Source organism: Eulemur rufifrons, chromosome 3, assembly GCF_041146395.1.
Source record: "Eulemur rufifrons isolate Redbay chromosome 3, OSU_ERuf_1, whole genome shotgun sequence".
NCBI lineage: Eukaryota > Metazoa > Chordata > Mammalia > Primates > Lemuridae > Eulemur > Eulemur rufifrons.
In genome coordinates this window covers 75,536,094-75,555,454 of record NC_090985.1, presented here as the reverse complement: position 1 = coordinate 75,555,454, position 19,361 = coordinate 75,536,094, and the positions used below count along the sequence as shown (strand labels likewise).

At 40.7% G+C, this 19,361-nt stretch overlaps 1 protein-coding gene across 1 annotated transcript in view; it reads right to left on the bottom strand.

Moving 5' to 3' along the window:
* ZNF704 (zinc finger protein 704) overlaps positions 1-19,135 on the bottom strand; it is a 205,384-nt gene extending 186,249 nt beyond the window's left edge. The window contains exon 1 of the mRNA XM_069465503.1: positions 18,635-19,135. Within this exon, the coding sequence (XP_069321604.1) occupies positions 18,635-19,135 (501 nt within the window). The remainder of the gene's footprint in view (positions 1-18,634) is intronic.
* Positions 19,136-19,361: the final 226 nt, after the last annotated feature.

The window sequence follows — 19,361 nt, the reverse complement described above, 5'->3', positions numbered from 1 at the left end:
TAACAAAAAATCCTATCTATCTTTGAGTCCCAAGTTGCCTAGTATGGTGTTTTGTATACTAAATAAATGTTTTCTGATTTGAATTAAGTATATGGGCTGCATTTGTTTTGACTACTCAAGCATTGTTTACCTTGCTTTCTTTGTTTTAAGGAAGATCAGCAAGAATAGAGCTCATCAGATGAGTGATCTGCTTATAAGTTACAACACTCTTGTGGCAGGATAGAAACAGCAAGAATCTGACAAATGTGTGAAATTCCAAATGATTATTAGTTCCTTCTTTTTTCTTACCAAGACTCTAACATGTCCTACAAGTATTGCTTCTATAATAAGAAAAAGTTACATAAAACCCAAGATTATTTTAGCAGTTCTGTGGAAAACAGGCTTAAATGAGGAGGCAATGGAGACAAAAAGGAAGCAGTGAAGAAACTACAGGAATCAAGAGAGTAATTATTGGGAAAGAAAAACACATGGTGGAAAAAATAAATAGGCCTTGGTAACAGATGAAAATACAGGGAAGAAAGGTGAGAGGGGAAAGTCTCAGAGACTGTCTACATAATGGCATGCTTGTTCTTTCATTTTTTTATCCACTGAAACATTGATCGAGTGTCCACTCCTAAATAAGTATTTTTATTGGGTACTGATGCCACTAATGATGGAGAAAATGAGAATCAATGGTTGTTTTCTGGGGAAGGGGAGATGACACTGATGACCTGGAAGTCACTGGGAAACAAGAGGACTGTCAGTAGTTTAACAGGGTAAACAGAAGACTGAAGCAGGAGAGCATGGCAGATGAAATAAAGATAGGGAAAAAATTAGAAAGAAATGATGAAAAATCACTTAAGTCAGCCTGAACTATTAATAGTTATTTAGCCTCTATGGCCATGGTTGCCTCATGATTGAACTGAAATAATGATGATGTAAATATCAGAAATTTCAATGGCTGTATTGTAAGAAATACATGAGATACTACACATAAAATGATACTAAAGAGTGTAAAGCACTGTAAAAAGACATAATCAATGTTGTGCTGTCACAAATGCAAGGGTAAAAAAGGACAAAAGCATTCATTTCTCATTACATGTTTACCTTTAAAAGTAAAGGTTCTCTCCCTAGCAATATGCTCCAAGTTCTATACTTTTCTCTACTTCTATTCCCCAGTGCCTTCCTGTCAACTTTACCAACTTTTTAAAAAGGAAGCATCAAAAATGCCCAGCAAAGCAAAGATTAGAGGGACTGCCTGAGCCAGATCTCCTTTCTAACTCACTGGGCATTGCACTGCAAGAGAACATAATTAGAGACACTTGCTTAACCTTGACATTGGCATCATAGTCCGAAGAACTAATCTTCAAACAAAGCTTGTAAGACAGCAATTTTAAAATGGAATTTCTTTAAATAGCTACAATGCCATTTCTCTTCATAGTAAACTAAATCAGAATATAAGTTACTACCTGAACCTAACCCCAAGCTTAAGTTTAAAATTCCACTCCCTTTGCTTAGAACAACAGAAACAAAAAAGAATGATAGAGGCAGGAGTCAGCAAACTGGAGCTTAGACTGGCTTTGCAAGTTAGCAAATAATTAACCACTGCCAGCTTTCTACATTTGCAAAATGAAAACTATAATATGCATCTTGTACTTTCACTATCCTTGTAGTTGTCATTTTAAATTGTAATTACTTATTTGTTAGACTATTTCTCCCACTAAATTGAATGTTCCAGAAGGACCACATCTTTCTTATTCAATAGAATATACTCTGCACCCAGCAAAGTGGCTGGTACAGAGGAAGCACTATATGGATGCAACGTTCTGATATGCCCACATAAAAGTGCCAGCAGAGAAAAATCTATTTAATTCTCAATATGTGTTCTTAATTGTGTCTTTTGATGAGCAAACGTTTTTAATTTTTATAAAGTCTAATTTATCAATTTCTTTTCTTTTGTAGTTAGTGTTATCTGGTTCTTGTCTAAAAAGTCTCTGCCTATCCTAAGGTTGCAAAAATATTTTCCTCTGTTTTCTTCAAGAAGCTTTGTAAGTTTTAGTTTTTACATTGATGTCCATGACTCATTTTGAAATAATTTTTGTGTAGGGTGCAAGGTGGAGGTAACTGAGGTTCTTTTTTTCCCTCCAGAGGGATAGGCTTTCCAGGATTGTAAGTTGAAAAGACTTCTCCACTGAATTTCTTTGGTACCTTCGTCAAACCATTTCTGTGTGGGTCTACTTTTGGGCTCTCTGTTCTATTGCATGAATCTGTATGTCTATCTTGTTGCACCAGCCACACAGTGTTTGGAACACTCTCATTTTATATATAGTAACTCCCCAAATCAAGTTCAGTCCTTCCATTTTGTTCTTATTTTTCAAAATTATTTCGATTATTATAGTTATTTTGCATTTCCATATACCTTTTAGATTAGCTTGTCAATTTCTACAAAAAATCCTGCTGAGATTTTAATCTGGATTGTGCTGACTCTTCATTGATTCCTAGAGAACTGACATCTTAACCATGTTGCATTTTCCAATTGAACATGGTGTATCAGTTCTTTTAATTAGGTCTTCTTTAATTATTCTCCTCAATGTTTTCCAGATTTCACACATCATTTCTGTATACTTTTCATTAATTTTATCCCCAATGTTTAGTGTTTGATGCTATTATAAATAGTATTTTTAATCTCATTTTAGTAGTTTTGTTGATTCCTTACTTAGTATTTTCTCTGTATATGATCATGTCGTCTCCAAACAGAAATAGTTTTATTTTTTTTTCCTAATCTTTATGACTTTCACTTATTTTTCTTGCCTTATCACACTGGCTAAAACCTTTGGGATTATGCTGAATAAGAGAGTTCGAGCAGATATCCTTGGCTTGTTCTAATATTGGTGGAAATGATCTTTTGCTATTAAGTATGATGTTACTTATAGGATTCTTAAATACACTATCAGTTTGAGGAATTTTCATCTTATTTGTAATTTTGCTGAGAGTTTTTTTTTAAATTATGAATGAATGTTTAACTTTATCAAATGCTTTTGTGTGAATCTATTGATATAATCATATGGCTTTTCTCTTTCAATCTCCTAGTACAGTGAATTACATCAGTTGATTATTTTTAAGTGTTTAACCAATCTTATATTCCTGGAAAAAGAAAAAAGAAATTTTGGTCATAATGTATTATACATTTTATTTGGCTAAATTTGATCTGCTAGTATTTTAAATATTTTTTGTCTATGTGCATGGAAGTCTACAATGTTCTTTATTTGTAATGTCATGGTATGGTTTTAGTGTCAAGGTTACGTAGGCCTCATAAAACTTATTGGAAGGATATCATCTTACTCTTTCTTGATAAAGAGTTTTGTAAGATGGTATCTATTTGATAGGTTTCACTGGTGAAGCCAGCTAGGCTTGGAGTTTTCTATGTGCAAAGATTCTTAATCATAAATTACATTTTTTTTTAACAGATGGTGGGTTATTCAGATATCCTGTTACTTCTTATGGTCAGTTATGTTAACTTATGTTTTTCAAGGAATTTGCCCATTTCATCCAAGTTGTCAAATTAATTGGCATAAAGTCCTTTACTGACATAAAGTAATATGTCCTAATTATCCTTTTAAAGCTTGTAGGATCTGTCATGAACTTTCTTTCATTGCTGATATTGGCAATTTGTGCTTCCTCTTTCTCTTTTTAAAATCAGTATAGCTAGGGGGTTATCAATTTTATCAATCTTCTAAAAAAGACTTTCTGCATTGTTTTTTATTTCATTGATTTCCCATAGAATATTTTTTATTTCCTTTCTCTTCATTTTCTAGCTTCTTTGGATGGAACATTAGATCACTGATTTAAAGCTATATATTTCTCTTTAACAACACTGATTTAATTTTCATAAACTTTGATATGATGCACTTTCATTTTGAATCAGTTAAAGCTATTTTCTAATTACTCTTGTGATTTTTGCTTTATCCAACATATTATTTAGAAGAATATTAATTGATTCTCAAATATTTGAAGATTTTCCAGTTAAATTTTAGTTACTGATTTCTAATTTAATTCCTCTGTGTGGTCAAAAGATATGCTCTGTATCATTTCAATCCTTTGAAATTTCCTGAGACTTGGTAAATTACAGTACATAGTATACTTTTGTAAATATTTATTTTACAACTGAAAAAAATGCTTATTTTGAAATTGCTTAGTGTAGTGTTCAATAAATGTTAATTAGATTAAGTTTGTTGATGATGTTCAAATATTCTGTGATCTTACTTTTTTTGTCACCAATTCCTTCAAAATAAAGTAATTAAGATATCCAACTATAACTGTGGCTTTGTCTATTTCTCTTGTTGGTTCTGTGGGCTTTTATTTCATATATTTTGAAGCTCTGTTACTAGGTGTATAAATAATCAGCATTTCTATGTCTTCTTGATAAATTGACTCTTAACATCATGAGATATTCCTCTTTATCTCTGATCACAGCTTTTAGGTTCTAGGGCAAAAAAGTGGCCTGCAAAGGGAAGTTGTTTTCCTTCTGAAGAGTGAGTGATATGTTTCCTATGCTAAAGAATGAAGGTGAAACATGAGACCAGATTAATAAACTCAAAAAGTCACTATTTGTGTGGAAGGAAATCAGGGGTTGGACAGGGTTTTTCCCCATCTTTTCTCTACTATGACCCACTATTGGCACAGGGTGCTAGGGACTATCCTAAGCAATGGGTTGTGATAGTAGAAAAGAGGGTGTCGGGGTAACAGCTGCAGGCCTGCTGCCCCTGGGGTCACTCCCATTCCATTCTGGCCTATTATGATTTTACGTGCTCCCTTGGATAGCTCTAACTTTAATGATGCTTCCCCCCAGGATGCTAACAGCACTAGCTATGTGTGAATGACATTTGTTGTATCCTTTAAATTTTTTCTTTACTTTCCTTAATATAAATATTTGCTCTTGTATTTTTCAGTACATTAGCCTGAGAGACCCTCATTCCTACACTGTGTACTCAGGTATATAAGCAGTCTCAGGGATAAATCAACAGCAGCTCCAGGTCTGCACAGCAGGAGTATTTTTACCCCACAGGACAACTTTGACTTTACCTCTTTCTACTGAGGATTAGGAATGAGCCTGAACAGGAAAGTGACACAGAGAGGTTAAAAGAGGTCAGGGTGGGTGAAAGGAGCGGAGTGAAACAAGAGTCAGGCTCATACATATGCATAAAGTTAAAGATTCCTAATCCAAACCTATAAACCTGGGACACTGGCTTACTTTTCACACAAGAACCATCTTTCATTGGACCAGGCGAAGCCTACACTCCATATGCACACACTTATTTGTGAAAGATCTCAAAATAGTGTTGGGTAAGCAAGATTTTAAGAATGAAACCTCTGTACTCATCCCATGCTGCTAGAGATGTATGTTTGAAGCAAAAACTAGAATCCTTAAACTTTCCAAACTCTGTATTTCTGTGTGGCTTTCAGATGGAACTCCAGACAAGAGGCTCTTTGTGAGTGCCAGGGCCAGTGTCCTCTGCTGCAGTGGTGATAACGGTGTCAGGGTAGCTAATGGAGAAAGGAGGATTTTATGGACAATGTGCAAGATCAGGGCAAATCTACCTCATTGACCACTGTCTGTGTTGAAATAGAGCAAGTGTGATAGAACACACTGGGTGATGTGTGTCTGACCGTGGGTCTAGTCATCTCGAAATCATGCCCCCTCTAGCTTTTGGATCTGACCTTTGTAGAACTTCATAAGTTGCTGGTTGGGTGACTGCTATGGGGTTTAGTTTGTGTAAATATAATGTGTTGGTCTTTCTCCTGTTGTTTTAGGGTATTGCTTACAAACTTTTTGTATTGAAAGAAAAATAACCAAAGCATTTTTGTCAAAAGATTCTGCGCCATGCAAAGGATCTGAAATGTAAGCTTGGGTGCCCCTTTTCACAAACTGAGGGCCTTTACCCTTTTTCTCATTATGCTCCTTTCCTTATCTCCTATTTCAGACAAGATCATCTGTCCTGAAAACTTGACTCCTGTCTTACCCTTAGCCAAAACAGGACACATGTACATAGTGAATTCTTGGGGTGACTCTAAATTCTAAAGGAATTGTGTAAAAATCTAAATAAATTAGGAACTCTGTAGCCCTCATTTCCAATCCCTATCTATCTGGTTGAAGTCCCTTCCTTATTGTGTTCATGTTAAACACTTATACTGCTAGATTTGTATGGACCAAGTCTGGTTACTACTCTCAAAACCTAGGGTAGAGAGAAATGAGGGGTGTATGGTAGGGGAAGGGTCTTCCACTTAGAAACTTGGAGGAGGAGATTGAGAACGGAAGGAAGAATATCTCTCCAATTCACTCAGGAACACTTCTGCTGATGCAAGAAACCAATGACAGAGTAGCCACAACATTATCTAATAGGATGTAGATTGGATGTTATTCAACTCTATGTTTACTGCTAGAAATCAAAGTTTTATCTTGAATTTACAAGAAGGAAGGGTGGGGAAGGAAAATGAGGACCTGTTTGTGTCTTTTTTGCTGATTTCTTCCCCATTATTCCTGAATTGCAGGAGACTGAACCCTCTTGGGCTGTGGTGACCCCATCATTGGAGTGTCTTTATTGGATGGTTGATTTTGCTGTCCTAGATTCTTCCTTTTCCTCACTTCCCCTAATGTTTCTAACACATGTTAACTCTCTACTACCTTCTTTTTTTCCTAGGAAATTACAATGAATGAATAAAGTCTTACACTGAAAACCAAAGTAAAAAACTAGAATGGCTGCACGTAAGGGAGTATGAAGCAGTGACTGCTGACGGGTAGAAGGTTTCTTTCAGAGATGACACTAATGTTCCAAAATTAGGTTGTGGTGATGGCTACACAACTCTGTGAATATACTAAATAACAGTGAACTGTACATTTTTAAAAGGACAGTTATATGGTGTGAATTAAACACAATACACCTGAAAGACAGACAGATGGAACATTGCATTTGAAATGACCCACAGCTCAGTCCTAGTCATCTTCCCTTCTCCACCTGTTAACCCCCTAGGTATTATCCCTCAATCCCATTTTTAAAATATCATCCACAAGCCCAAGACTTCTGAATTTCCATCTCCAGCTCCATCTTCTCCACTGAGCTCCAGCCTACTCAACATCTCCATGTGGAGGTCTAACGGGCATCTCCAGCTTAACACCATTAAGACAGAACTTGAGTCCGCTTTGCAACCTAAATCTTTTCTTCCTCCATACCTTCCCATCTCAGTAACATACCACCATCCACAAAGTTTACTAAAGTCCAATAAACCATGAGACTGAATAGCAAAAAAAAAAAAAAAAAAAAAGTTTTAAACAATCAAATCATCAACTTGTAAATGAGCTTAACCAACATCTTTGAGGTATCTTAATTTTAACACATAAAGATAGGCACAGTTTACAATGACAACCACATCATTTCTATTATAATTTTTAAAGCAAAAATAATTTTCCCAAATAACCCCTGTGCTAGATGGCAAGAAAAATTCACGTGACAAAAATCAATATAGGGAGTTGAGAGAAAGACCTATTTAACAGATCTCTTTTAGAATAAGAATAAAGAATTAAAAGAATTGCTGTCAGCCAACAGATGGCTAACAGTGCATTTTCAGAACCTCTTAAACACCCACCAAGCACTCATGTAACAAGAAATGCAAACAGCAGTTCTGCTCTCTCTCCATAAACCCTACGTCAGGTCATTTCAAACCCTCTAGTGGCTTCTCCCCTACTGCCCACCCCTCACCCCCACCCTAAGATGCCAGAGTGTCCAATGTTTACATAGGTTCAGTGGTCCCTTCCCCCCTTTTCCGAGAATTTTTACTGTAACTAATATATGATGAAACAAAACTCTTCTTCTTTCAAATAGATACTCTTCACATATTCATTTCCATAAATTCTAAGATCCTTTTCTTAATATTTCGACTACTTTTCTAATATTTTGTTAGACTCACTTTGAGTTGGAAGTATATGAACCTGCTAATTGAAAACATTTTCAAAAACTTGAATTTAAAAAAATTGTTTTTAAATCAAACTTTGGATCCTAACTCAAATTAATAGAAATAAGTGAAGCTGAGTCTTCAGTAAGCGCTTGCAGCTGACTTGCAAAGCATGTACAAGCTAAATGAAAGTGTATATGACAACTACAAAAATTGTATTTTACATTGTTTTAATTTATAATTTACTCCAAAATAAAGTCTCCTCTCTCCTTAAATTTCCATTGTTGCTTAGGTACCAATTCCAATTATTTTAAAAATCTGTTGGTCCCAACTGTTTCTGAAATGTTTGACAAATATCTATGTCATTTAGTATAAAATTACTCATGTATATATTTTTTCCACAGAAACTGCCCTGTTCTCTGAGGCTTATCTTCCAAATCTATAAAATGGGGATGACATCTACCTCCCAAGGTTACCGAGTATCAAATGAGGTTAGCTATGAGGACCCTCAATAAATTATAATGCATCATATGTTAGGAAAATGGAAATGCATGCTGAATGCCCAATTAAGAGTCCTTAGATGTGGTATTCAGTGTTCACAAGTGCTTAACCCTTTTACTTGTAAAAATGATAATGCTGTTGATAGAATGTGTGTCAGTCCTACTATCCTGGTAAATTTATATGTTCTTTCATTTAGCCTGTCCTGATGTTTTCAATCCTTTTTTCTTTTAGAATGTGGAAAACATTATTAAATAAACTTTCCTGGGTATGAACACCTTGTGATTTTCTGCTCTCTTGGCACTTTTTAATTCTGGTATGATAACACTTTTCACACCCTCCTATCTGGCCCACTAGACCCATCGTGAGTACTGATTTATCAAGAACGGTCGTGTTCTCTACCAATTTTCAGACTTCACACACAAGAATGGTATTCACAGCAATACAAGTGAAAATTTACCACATGAAGTACTCCTTTTCTTTTTTTAGAAACTCGATACCAAAGAGGTTATCAACTTTATGAGGAAAAATATTTCAAAGCTTATACGACTCACTAACAACACGTTAACCCTTCTCTGTGCTTGTGAAATGTGCTTGACAATTTATTGCTTTAATAGTGTAGTTTCAGTTATTTATCTTAAGCTAAAAGACACTTATCCATGGCTTTGCCAATGAGAAAAGGAATTATAAACCAGAATTTCCCAAAATGCATCCCAAAGGAAAGATGCTCTAGGGAAAAAAAAAAAGTCTCTACAGTCCAATAAATATGTAAATGTCACATCCTATTTCACCCTCTTAGAAACTCAAAATGGCCCTTGGCATATGTAGTTAGTAACTTCTTTATAGGTATATGAGTGCTATATTACTCTTCCAATTTCCTCTGTGTTTAAAATATTTTATAACAAAAATATCTGTATCTCCACTTTTATTAATAAGCAGAATTTCCCGAAGTTGATTAACCACTGAGTCCTTTTCCCCTCCTCTGGACATCTCCCTCACAGTAGAAGCAAGTAGGTATGAGTCTGGAGATACACTTTGGGCTACCCATTCTCATCTACCTAAAGAACAAAGAATGACTCCTTCACCAAACAAAAGTCCAAGTCCAAGACACCAACGCACAGGAGTGGGAAGGGCAAACCCCCACCTCGGAGGTTCTCAGCCACATGTAAACTAAAGTTAGAAGGTGACATCACTTTATTTCCACAGCAGCTTACAGAAAAACGGATTCAATGTGTGTGGTAAGCCTTTCTCACCTACCCTTTTGGATAATAGCCAGGTTTTCTCCAACACAAGAGCTAGAGATCTGAACAGACTGATGAACATAAGAGATAAAATGTCTCTGTCCTTTTTGCACAGGTAGATAAATGACTCACAGCTTCCTGAGCTGAAAGGGAAGATTAAAGCTCACCACATATTATGATGGAACACCACAGAGTTCAGATGAATGAAGTCATTTCAGGAAGCAGCTCTCTGAAATACCTTGGTAGAATGAACAAGGAAGAGGTTGTAACAATCAAATAACTGTAGGATTTGGGATTCTTGCACAAAATTTTACAAATGATTCCTTTCTGAAACCAAAATAAATAAACTACCAACCATGTCTAATTTCAGGAGGCCTCTGGACCATATTCAATAATAGCCAATGATGGAATAATATTATCCCAGTTCTATAGATGATAACACAGAAGCATAGAGGCAGTAAGTAACTTGATAAGGCCACGCCCCTAGCAAGTGGAAAAGCAAGAATTTGAATCCAGAATTGGGCGATATTGCGTCTTGATCTACAGAGAGATAACGTGGGGTGAGGGATGGCAGGAAGGATCATCTGCTTTGACCTAAGCCTGTTCTCTCCCATCTTACTAACACACTCACAATAGAGGTTACATTAATGGACTAAAATTATCCTATCTGCAGGTTTTATCAGGTTTTTTCAGGGTACACAGTTACTTTTTAACACAGTAACTGCCATGTGAGTTGTATCTAACTCACGCTACTTTTGAGCCCAAGGCCTCATGAAACATATGAAGACTCAATTTTCTGAAACAAATTCAATAAGCATGTTGTGAGTCACATACAACTCAACTGGCATGCAGTGTAAAAATTGATTCTAGTGCTGTATGGGTTGCATATAACTTATGCACAGAAAATAATAAAGAAAATAACAAATTTTTCATTAAATTAGAAAGGATCCTTTTGTTTTCAAAGTTTTTATTCTGTTTTTGTAATAAAACACCATGGCCCCAGGGAATTTTTTTTTTTTTCTAGTGTGGCAGTTAATGTGTTAAAAACTGATTTTAATTTAAAATGTAGAAGCATTTTTGACATTCACTTATTTCAACTAGCCATCTCCAATTAGAGTGAATCAAGGAGATCCGACTTTCATTTAACCTTCCATTATCACAAGAACATAAAGAAAGCAAGCATGTCACCGGTAACCACTGTGTGTAGCACAGAAACAAGGCACTTTAAATCAGCCCTCCTGGAGCCCTTCTGTGCTCCTCAAGGCTCCATGGTGTTCTGCAACATGAACAAACCCCTCTTGTATGTCACTGCAAAGCTCTGACCCCAAAATTACAGACCCTCCTTTAAAACTCTAGAGTCAAGCCTGTTTCCTACATATAAATTATAACACTGAATTTTTCAAAACAGAGTCTTCAATGAAGAATTTAATCACTTTAATTCCTCTAACACATATTTCAGGGTTATATTCTATTCCATTTCATCTAGTAAATAAGAGCAACTCAGGTTATCTCCCAAATTTAGTGATCTAAACTCATCTTTTGACCAGCTCTTCAGGAATTACCTCCTGGCCAAACCACAGCATCTTCTTCATATGGACTATTCGGCTACAATTGTTTTAAAGATACATTTCAAAATTACATCCCAAATTGTGGTTACCAAGTAAAGTCTCTGGGAAGATCTAATCTTGATCTTTCTAGGTATAAAGGGGAAAAGAACTTCATATCTCTTTATAGGCAACTTGGCAGGAATGTGCGAGCCGGTGGGCTCCCTGGAAGTGGAAGTCATGCTATTTACTGCTGTTTCCCACCTGTGTATCAGCAACCTGGTAAACAGTGGCCCTCAATACACATCTCCTCACTGCGGAAATGAGTAGAAGCATAGACAACAAACACAAAGAAAATCATCCTTATTTCAACAGCATAGATTTGGCTAGGCCAGAAGGTTGGTTATAAGGGTCTCCAGGTACTCTCAGGTATTTCAGAAAGCCTGATGGAAATCATGATTTACCTTAAGATGAGACAGCACAGGGCAACTGAAAGGTCAGGTTTGCTTGACTTTAGCAAACATTACGTCAAGTCAGTGTGATGAGACCGGTTGCTTCGTGTGTCACACACTGAAGTGAGGAGGAAAAGGTACCCATTCCTTTCCCCTCCAAGGCCTCTTGATGTGGAAGGACACATTATTCTGATAGGGACAAATTTACTAATGAATAGGGCTGCAGAATTTTAAAAGCTCAAACACACACAGGGCTGTGGCTCACTCTGGCTCCTTCTTACTAAGAGGCAGGGGGTAGGGCAGGGCTTGGCTTCTCTATCTTTCTCTTCTTCTCTCTAATGTTTGTGTTATGGGGCACTCCATGATCGACAACTAGTAAAATTTTGGTGAAGAAAAAGAGGCCCTAGTTAAGGTTGACTTTTAATTACATCTCCTAGGCAAGTTTACTACGTGCACCACATCAGGGATTATGGGCGCTTGCTTCACAATGAAATGGGGCTCTTTTCCCATTTGTTGTCATCCTCTGAGTACACATGTCCCCTGGGAACCTCACAGGGAGGGGGACTGGCCCAAGCAGGATTCACAGAGGATCCCACCCATCACAAACCACAGCCACATGTAAGGCCACCTCTACCCGAGGTATTTTACAAAGGACAAGCATTCCAAAAATAGAAGTTCGTAAGCAGGGAGTGATAGATCACTTCAGAAAATTGTGATTTTTCTATCCACAACTCTGACCGCATGAGCTGTAGATCATTCCTGAGCACAAGAAACTAACCTAGAAAGGAGGGCAACAGTTGGCAGACCAGAGCACCAATCTTGGCCCCACCTAACTTGCTGGCAGCCCGAGCCGGACAAGGCATTCCACCTTGCATAGTGTCCGTGCTCTCAGTGGTCAAATGAGGGTATTAGATTACTAGATAATCTCTGTTTCCCTTCCAACTCTGGCAGTCTACGATTCAATGAATGACAACTTTGTCTGGTATCTTAAGCATATGCCTTTTGCTCGAGCCAACACAGACCATTTGTAAGACACATACTTGTTAGAAATTGGAATTCAGTGTTTGCTGCACAGTCCCTGCCAAAGGCTTCTTAAAGTCATCTGATATTCAAAAGATAGTCTAATAGATGTGTTAACCATCCCTGAAGAGCTGGCACACAGGAAACAGACTCCATTCAATTAATATTTATTGAGCACTGGAAGTGGGAACTTTGACATATACTATCTCATTTAAAGGCCTTTCTTCCCAAGTTTTTCAATAGATGAAATCTTGGTAGAACTTCTAGCAGTCTTTTGTGGCCAGGTTTTTCCTACATTTATTTTACCAGCATGTTACCAACCTCTCAGGTTCTTGTGTTCATATCCCTGAACTGTCAGCACTGCAGAGCACAGTCTGGGCCCTGATACCTCAGCCCCACTGCTGTTTTCCCTTCACTGAATTACAACTTATTACTGAATCCTTCCTATGCTTGAAAAACTGCCCTTTTTGTTGTTGTTTTTTAATTAAACTCTAGTTGAAGATATTGTTTACTGTGCTACTCAGTGTACCTTATAAGGGCCCAGGAGATTAGCTGGGGGTTGGGGGGGTTGAGATAGTGTGTGTGTGTGTGTGTGTGTGTGTGTTTGTGCAGGAATCTTACCACTGTAAATAAATGTGTAAGCTTTCTTTCACCAGAAATTGAAAACCATGTAATACAAAGTTTCTCTTGTCTCATTTAAAGCCTAAATCAGTTGTCCACTATAGTAATGAAGCAATACATCTCATATACTTAGTAGCTTCTCTATTTCCTCAGCCATCCCAAATCCTGCTGGAAATAAATGGGCATATAAATTCCAAATAAATATAGGAAGATCCCAGTTCAGTGATTAAAGCACAGGCTATGGATGCAAACCCACGCTCTCCACTTGTGACCATGTGCCCTGAAGTATGACATTTCACCTCTAAGTCAGCATCCTCAGTCGGAGAATCGGAGCCATACTGACTCCCAAGCAATAAATTCTCATCAGATCCTTTTTCATATAGATTCCTGTCTCATAAGTATTCAACAAATATTCATTTGTATGAATATGATTCTTGAGCCCAAATTGTCATGGATTTCATTCCCATTCTTTTGTCGATTTTATTGTTTGTTTTCTCTAACCCACTGACCCATGATGTTTTCACCATCCCTTGCCCTCGTCCTGTCCTCACATTTCTTATATCCCACAGTCCATCATCATAGTCGCAGCTTGCCAATGCCCTCAACAATAAGCCCCTCTCTTTCTTTCCATTGCTCACCCACCTGGCTAAACCCCACCCCTGCTGAATCCAGCTCTCCTCTTTCTCTACAAGAGGCAATGCAGTATAATGCACAAGGCTGATAGCTCTGGAGTTAGACTGCCCAGCGTTCAAATCCCTGCTCTGCCACAGAACAGCTGCGTGTCTTTATGTAAGTTGCTTATCCCTTCTGTAAAATAAGGCGATAACAATAATGCCTGACTCACTGATATGTAATGAAGTTTAAATGAGCATACACACTTTGACTAGTGCTGGCCATGGGAAGCCCTCAATAAATTTAGCTAGGATTATTTTTATTATCATCACTCTATGCAAGAATCAATGGAATAAAGTCAGGGAAAATCACACACACACACACACACACACACACACACAAACTGCTCGCACTGTAAATGTAAAACCACAAACCTCAGGTGGGTACTTGGTACCGCTGGCAACTCTGTCATCGCCTAGTACATGTGCTCTCCTACTCTCCCACGACACTATTTCATGCCTTCAGCTCTCACTTCAAATCTCCCTCGCCCTCAGCTGATGCCCTTCCCTCCTGCTGCATAGGGAAAATAGAAGCCATCAGACAAGTACCGTCAGCTGACCATCATCCAATATAGAAAACATGCCCACATCTGCCCTCGTTTTCGCCCTTCTCTCCAGTTCAATGAAAGAAATGTCCGAAAGGCCAACCCTCTACTTGGGTTCCAGGTCCCCTCCCTTTAGCTTTCAAGCACTTTCCTCCTGCAGTTTCCCTTTTCTCTCTGCCTGGAGGTTCCTCCCTAACATGATCCCCAATGATACTCACCTCCCGGTATTCGTGCCCTGGTATAATTCCCTCCCCTTAAGTGTGGATGGAACCTGTGACTCACCTCTTACCAACAAAATATGTCGAAGATGCTTGAGGATTCCTTCTGTGATTACTGCATTATGGAAGACTCCACCTTGCTGGCAGGCAGGCCCTGAGAGTCTCCTTGCCGGCTTAATGAAGTAAGAGGCCATGCTGAGGAGGCCCACGTGACAAAGAACTGAGGGAAGTGGGCGTGGGGGAACAGGGGCTCTTATGAGCTAACAGCAGGCTCCAGGCAAGAGCTAGCAAGACTCTGGGACCTACACTCCAACAGATGCAAGGAATGAATTCTGCCAACAACTGAGTAAGCCTGAAGTGAATTCTTCCATCGTTAAGCCCCCAGATGAGAACTCAACCCACCTAACACCTTGATTGTAGCCTGTGAGACTCTTAGCAGCAGACCTAATTAAGCTAAGCCTAGACTCCTAACCCATAGAAACTGTGAGAACTGTTAGAAGGCAAAAAGTTTGAGGTAATTTGTTGCATGGCAATAGAAAACTAATACACTTATCTCCTCTTCCAGATAATTCCCAATATGCTTTAGTCACTAGTCTACTGTATCCCATCTTTAAAAAAAACCTGGACCATATGCCTTCCAGCTACTCCCCCTCCTCTCTGTTCTCCTTTCCAACAAAACTTGTCAAAAAGAATTTTTCATATGTGTCCCCTATGTCTTCACCTCCCACTGGATGCTTAGCCCACTCTGGGCACATCACTGAAATTTCTTGTGTCAAAGATGGCAGGAAATTCCATATTATCTAATCCAAATAAACAAGTCTCTCTCCTTTCCTTACCCAATATTCCAGCAGCATTCAATACAGTTCACTACTCCCCACTTTTTGGAAGTATTTCTTCTCTTGGCTTACTGGATTTTACATTTTCTAGTTTTCCTTCCTTCTACTTACCTGGCTGCTACTTCTCAACCATTTTAGCTGGCTTCTCCTCCTACGCCCAAACCTAAGTAGCCCAAAGTCTGGCCCAAGGCTCTCCTCTCTTGGCCCAAGGCACTCTCTTTGCAGTCCCCAAGCTTCATATGACATCAACATGCTGATGACTCCCAAGTTCCTCTCTCCAGGCTTGACCTCTCCCCTTAGCCCCTACATCTACCTACCTAACTGCAACCTCCACCTGGATGTCTGATCGCCATCTCAGACTTCCCAAGTACAAAATAGAACACTTGAGTTTTGCTTTCCTGGTTTTCCCAGTCTCAGCAAATGGCACATCTAACAAACCTGTACATCAGGCCTCATCCTGGGTTCCTCCTTTTCCTTCATCCCTCATCACCCAATCCATCAAGCAGTTCTTGCACATCGATCCTCACAATAGATTTTGAATATGCTCCTTCCTAACTCCACTCCTGCCAACCTCTAACTCCAACTTGCCTTCCCCTCTCCCTTGGACTGCAGCAGGGGCAGTACCCAGCTGGTCTCCCTGCTTGCACTGCTGTCCTCTGGGCTCCACACAGCACAATCTTTTGAAAAAAAAAAACAAAGACATATGCCTTTGCTGCTTAAAACCTTTCAAAGACTTAACACTATACTTTCAAAAGGCCTACCAGGCTCTGTGTTGCTGGTGCCTACCCGCCTTTTTGACACATCTCATACCCACCAAGTTCCAGCCACACTCACCTTTTTCTCCTTCCCACCTCAAGACTTGCAATTGCTACTCCCTCTGCCTGGAAAGATCTTCCAAAGCTAAGTGTCTCAGATCCCCTCCTCAGAGAGGTCTTCCCCCATAGTAGCTTTCTCTTCTTCCCCTGAGACTTACGATATCATTGTTTCGTTCACAGAGTGCATCACAACCAGAAGTGTCATGCTTGCTTGCTTATTTATTTGTTTAATTGTTGCTCTGATGCCTCTCACTAGATGTGAGCACCAGGAAGATGTGTCCACTGCTGTGTTCTACAATAGCACTGGCACATAACAAGTGCTCAATAAATATTTATTGAATAAATGAATACATGAATAGATCTAAGATGTTAACATTCTTATATACATTATAATAAAGTTATCCTGTTATATTCAACTAGAAAATCTCTTCAGATGCAGTGTCTTTAAAATGGTAAAAAATAAAATATTAATAAAATAATACCTCAAACTATGCAATATACTGTATAAGTTTCTGAAAAGTTGTAGGCAAGCCAAAGTGTTATAAAATGAAGCCCACTTTGAAAGAATGTAAAAGAAATTTGTTTGGAGATGTGAAAAATCTTTTTTGATAATGTGAATTATCACACCTGAATTATTCTGTTTTTATAGATTTGATTTTTTTCCTACATTGGGTTTGCTTTGATCATGGAGCATAGATCATTTATTAATGTTTCTATCACAAATTGTGCAAAATCACTATTCAAACCACAAGACACATTTTCAGTATTTCTGGGCAAAAATGCCAAGGAGTCACTACTTTTGTTATTCAATGTCACTATCACCATGTGACTTAATTTCAAACCCAGCTATGTCCTGTAGCCATACAATGCAGGCTTTTCAGCAGATCACGGTAATGAGTGTGGTCACGGTTTGGATTTCAACAAGCAGCTGTCAAAAACTATCACCCCAAATGTCTATTTGCTGAAAATTTCTCACTCCCAGAGCTGGCACTTCCAGGGTGGTCTAGGAAGGAAATCTGTACCCATGTCTACCCTGGGGCTATTCTAATTGCTGATGCTTTAACACTTCTTTGGAAATGCAATTTAAAGTTTTGAGGAGCTCACCTTTTTTGTGTGAGCCCCCAAAGATTTGTCTCTATCTATTAAACTCATTTGTCTATGTATTTTTTCTTCCTGAAATGCCAATGCCATCCGAAAACTCCAGTAAATAGCTTTGGGTTGATTTTTAAGAACCACTCGACAAAAATCACTCATTCCATTGCTTACCACTTGCTGCCCTCAAAACTTCTTAGCAACATGCACCGTGCATGAACCTCAACGTGGTTTGCTTTGTCCAATCGCATGCCTGAAAGCCCAACCAGTCAGTTGTGTAATAATAAACCCCTTATCTCCTGCAGATACACAAACGGAAAGATCTCTCGGTGCTTCAGCGCACAGGGGGACTTCGCTAGAATTCTCAGCAGAAACTCACATCCATTTTAAATGCCAAATTCCCCCGCCCTTTATTTTTCCGATTTCCTCTTTTTTTCTTAATTGCAATTTTGAGGAAGGAAAACCTCACATGCCAAATGATGTCGAGTTTAAACACGGGAGGGCGAGGGGCAATGCCAAAGGCTGCTAGCAAAATGCATGTAGAAACCAAGGGCTTGGTTATTGCTGTACTGGGTTTACCGGTTCTCTCACAAACGCCTGTGATGGAAACTCATCAACAATTGTTCTCGGGTGGAAGAAGGATCTGAGAAATTGACAAGAAAAGCTGCTTTCTAGTTTCAATAAGCTTGAATGGCCCTCAAAATAAGAAGAGGACAGTCCTGCTTCCTTGGGGAAGAATAAAATCTCACTCCCCCCTCCCTCGTCAGTCCCTCCTCGCTCGTCAGTCCCCCCTCCCTCGTCAGTTCCCACCAGGCACAAACCGGCGCCTACCTCGTCCGATCTCCAAGTTCCCCACCCCGCCGGGGAGAAGCGCCCTTTTCCGGCACCCACACCAGGCATCAAACCCGACCCGGCCTTTGAGGAAAGGGGGAGCGGTCGCCTCGGAGAGGTGCAGGGGGCCCGAGGCGCAAGCAAATCAACAGTTCCCTCGCCTTGCCCAGCGCTGCCGCTGGCGCCGCCTGACACACCCCTCCGGGCCGGGTCTCTCTGGGTCGCCAGTCCCCGGCCACAGCCAGGCGCCTCGCCCCGGGGCCCTGGGCAGTTCCCCTCCCCGGGCAGGCGGGTTCCACGCGCAGCACCGCGCCCAGCACGCACCTTCAACGCGCCCCGGGCCGGGCCCTTGGGGACCGCACGGCCGGGTCCGAGGGGCACGAAACGCTCCTCGCCATCCTCGTCGTCGTCGTCGCCGTCCACCACCTCGACGACCACCTCCTCGTCCTCGTCTTCCTCGTCGTCATCCTCCTCCTCCGCGCCCCCTCGGGGCTTCTCTTCCACCCGCCCGAGCCCTCTCCGCCGCCTGCTCCCGCCCTCCTCGTCCTCGTCTTCCTCCCCGAGAAGCAGCAGCACCGGCGACGAGGCGGCGGCGGACCCGGCGGCCCGAGGGGGGCCGGTCCCAGCGCCGCGCGGCGGCGGCAGCGGCGGCCTCCAGCTCTCCCGGGCGGGGGCGGGAGCCGAAGCCGGGCCCGGGGCATGGGGCGGGAGCCCGGGCAGGGAGGCTTCCTTGGCGGGCGCGGACGCGGGCCCGGCCGGCTGCAGCGCGGCGCCCCCCCGGCGGCTGCCCAGGCTGGAGCGCTTGGCTAGACGCCGCGCCTGCATGCCTGAGCGCGGGGCCGCGGGCCGCGGAGCCGGAGAGTTTGTCACCTCCTCTTCCTCCTCTTCCTCTACCGGCGGCCGCTGTGGCCGCAGGCGCCCGGGGCGCAGGGCTGCCAGGGGCTGCAGGAGCCGCCCGCCCGGACTTGCAGCTGCCACTGGCTGCAGAGGCGCGGGCGCCGCCTTCGCTGGACCGGCCCGCGGGGACGCCGGCGGCCGGCGGCTACGGCGG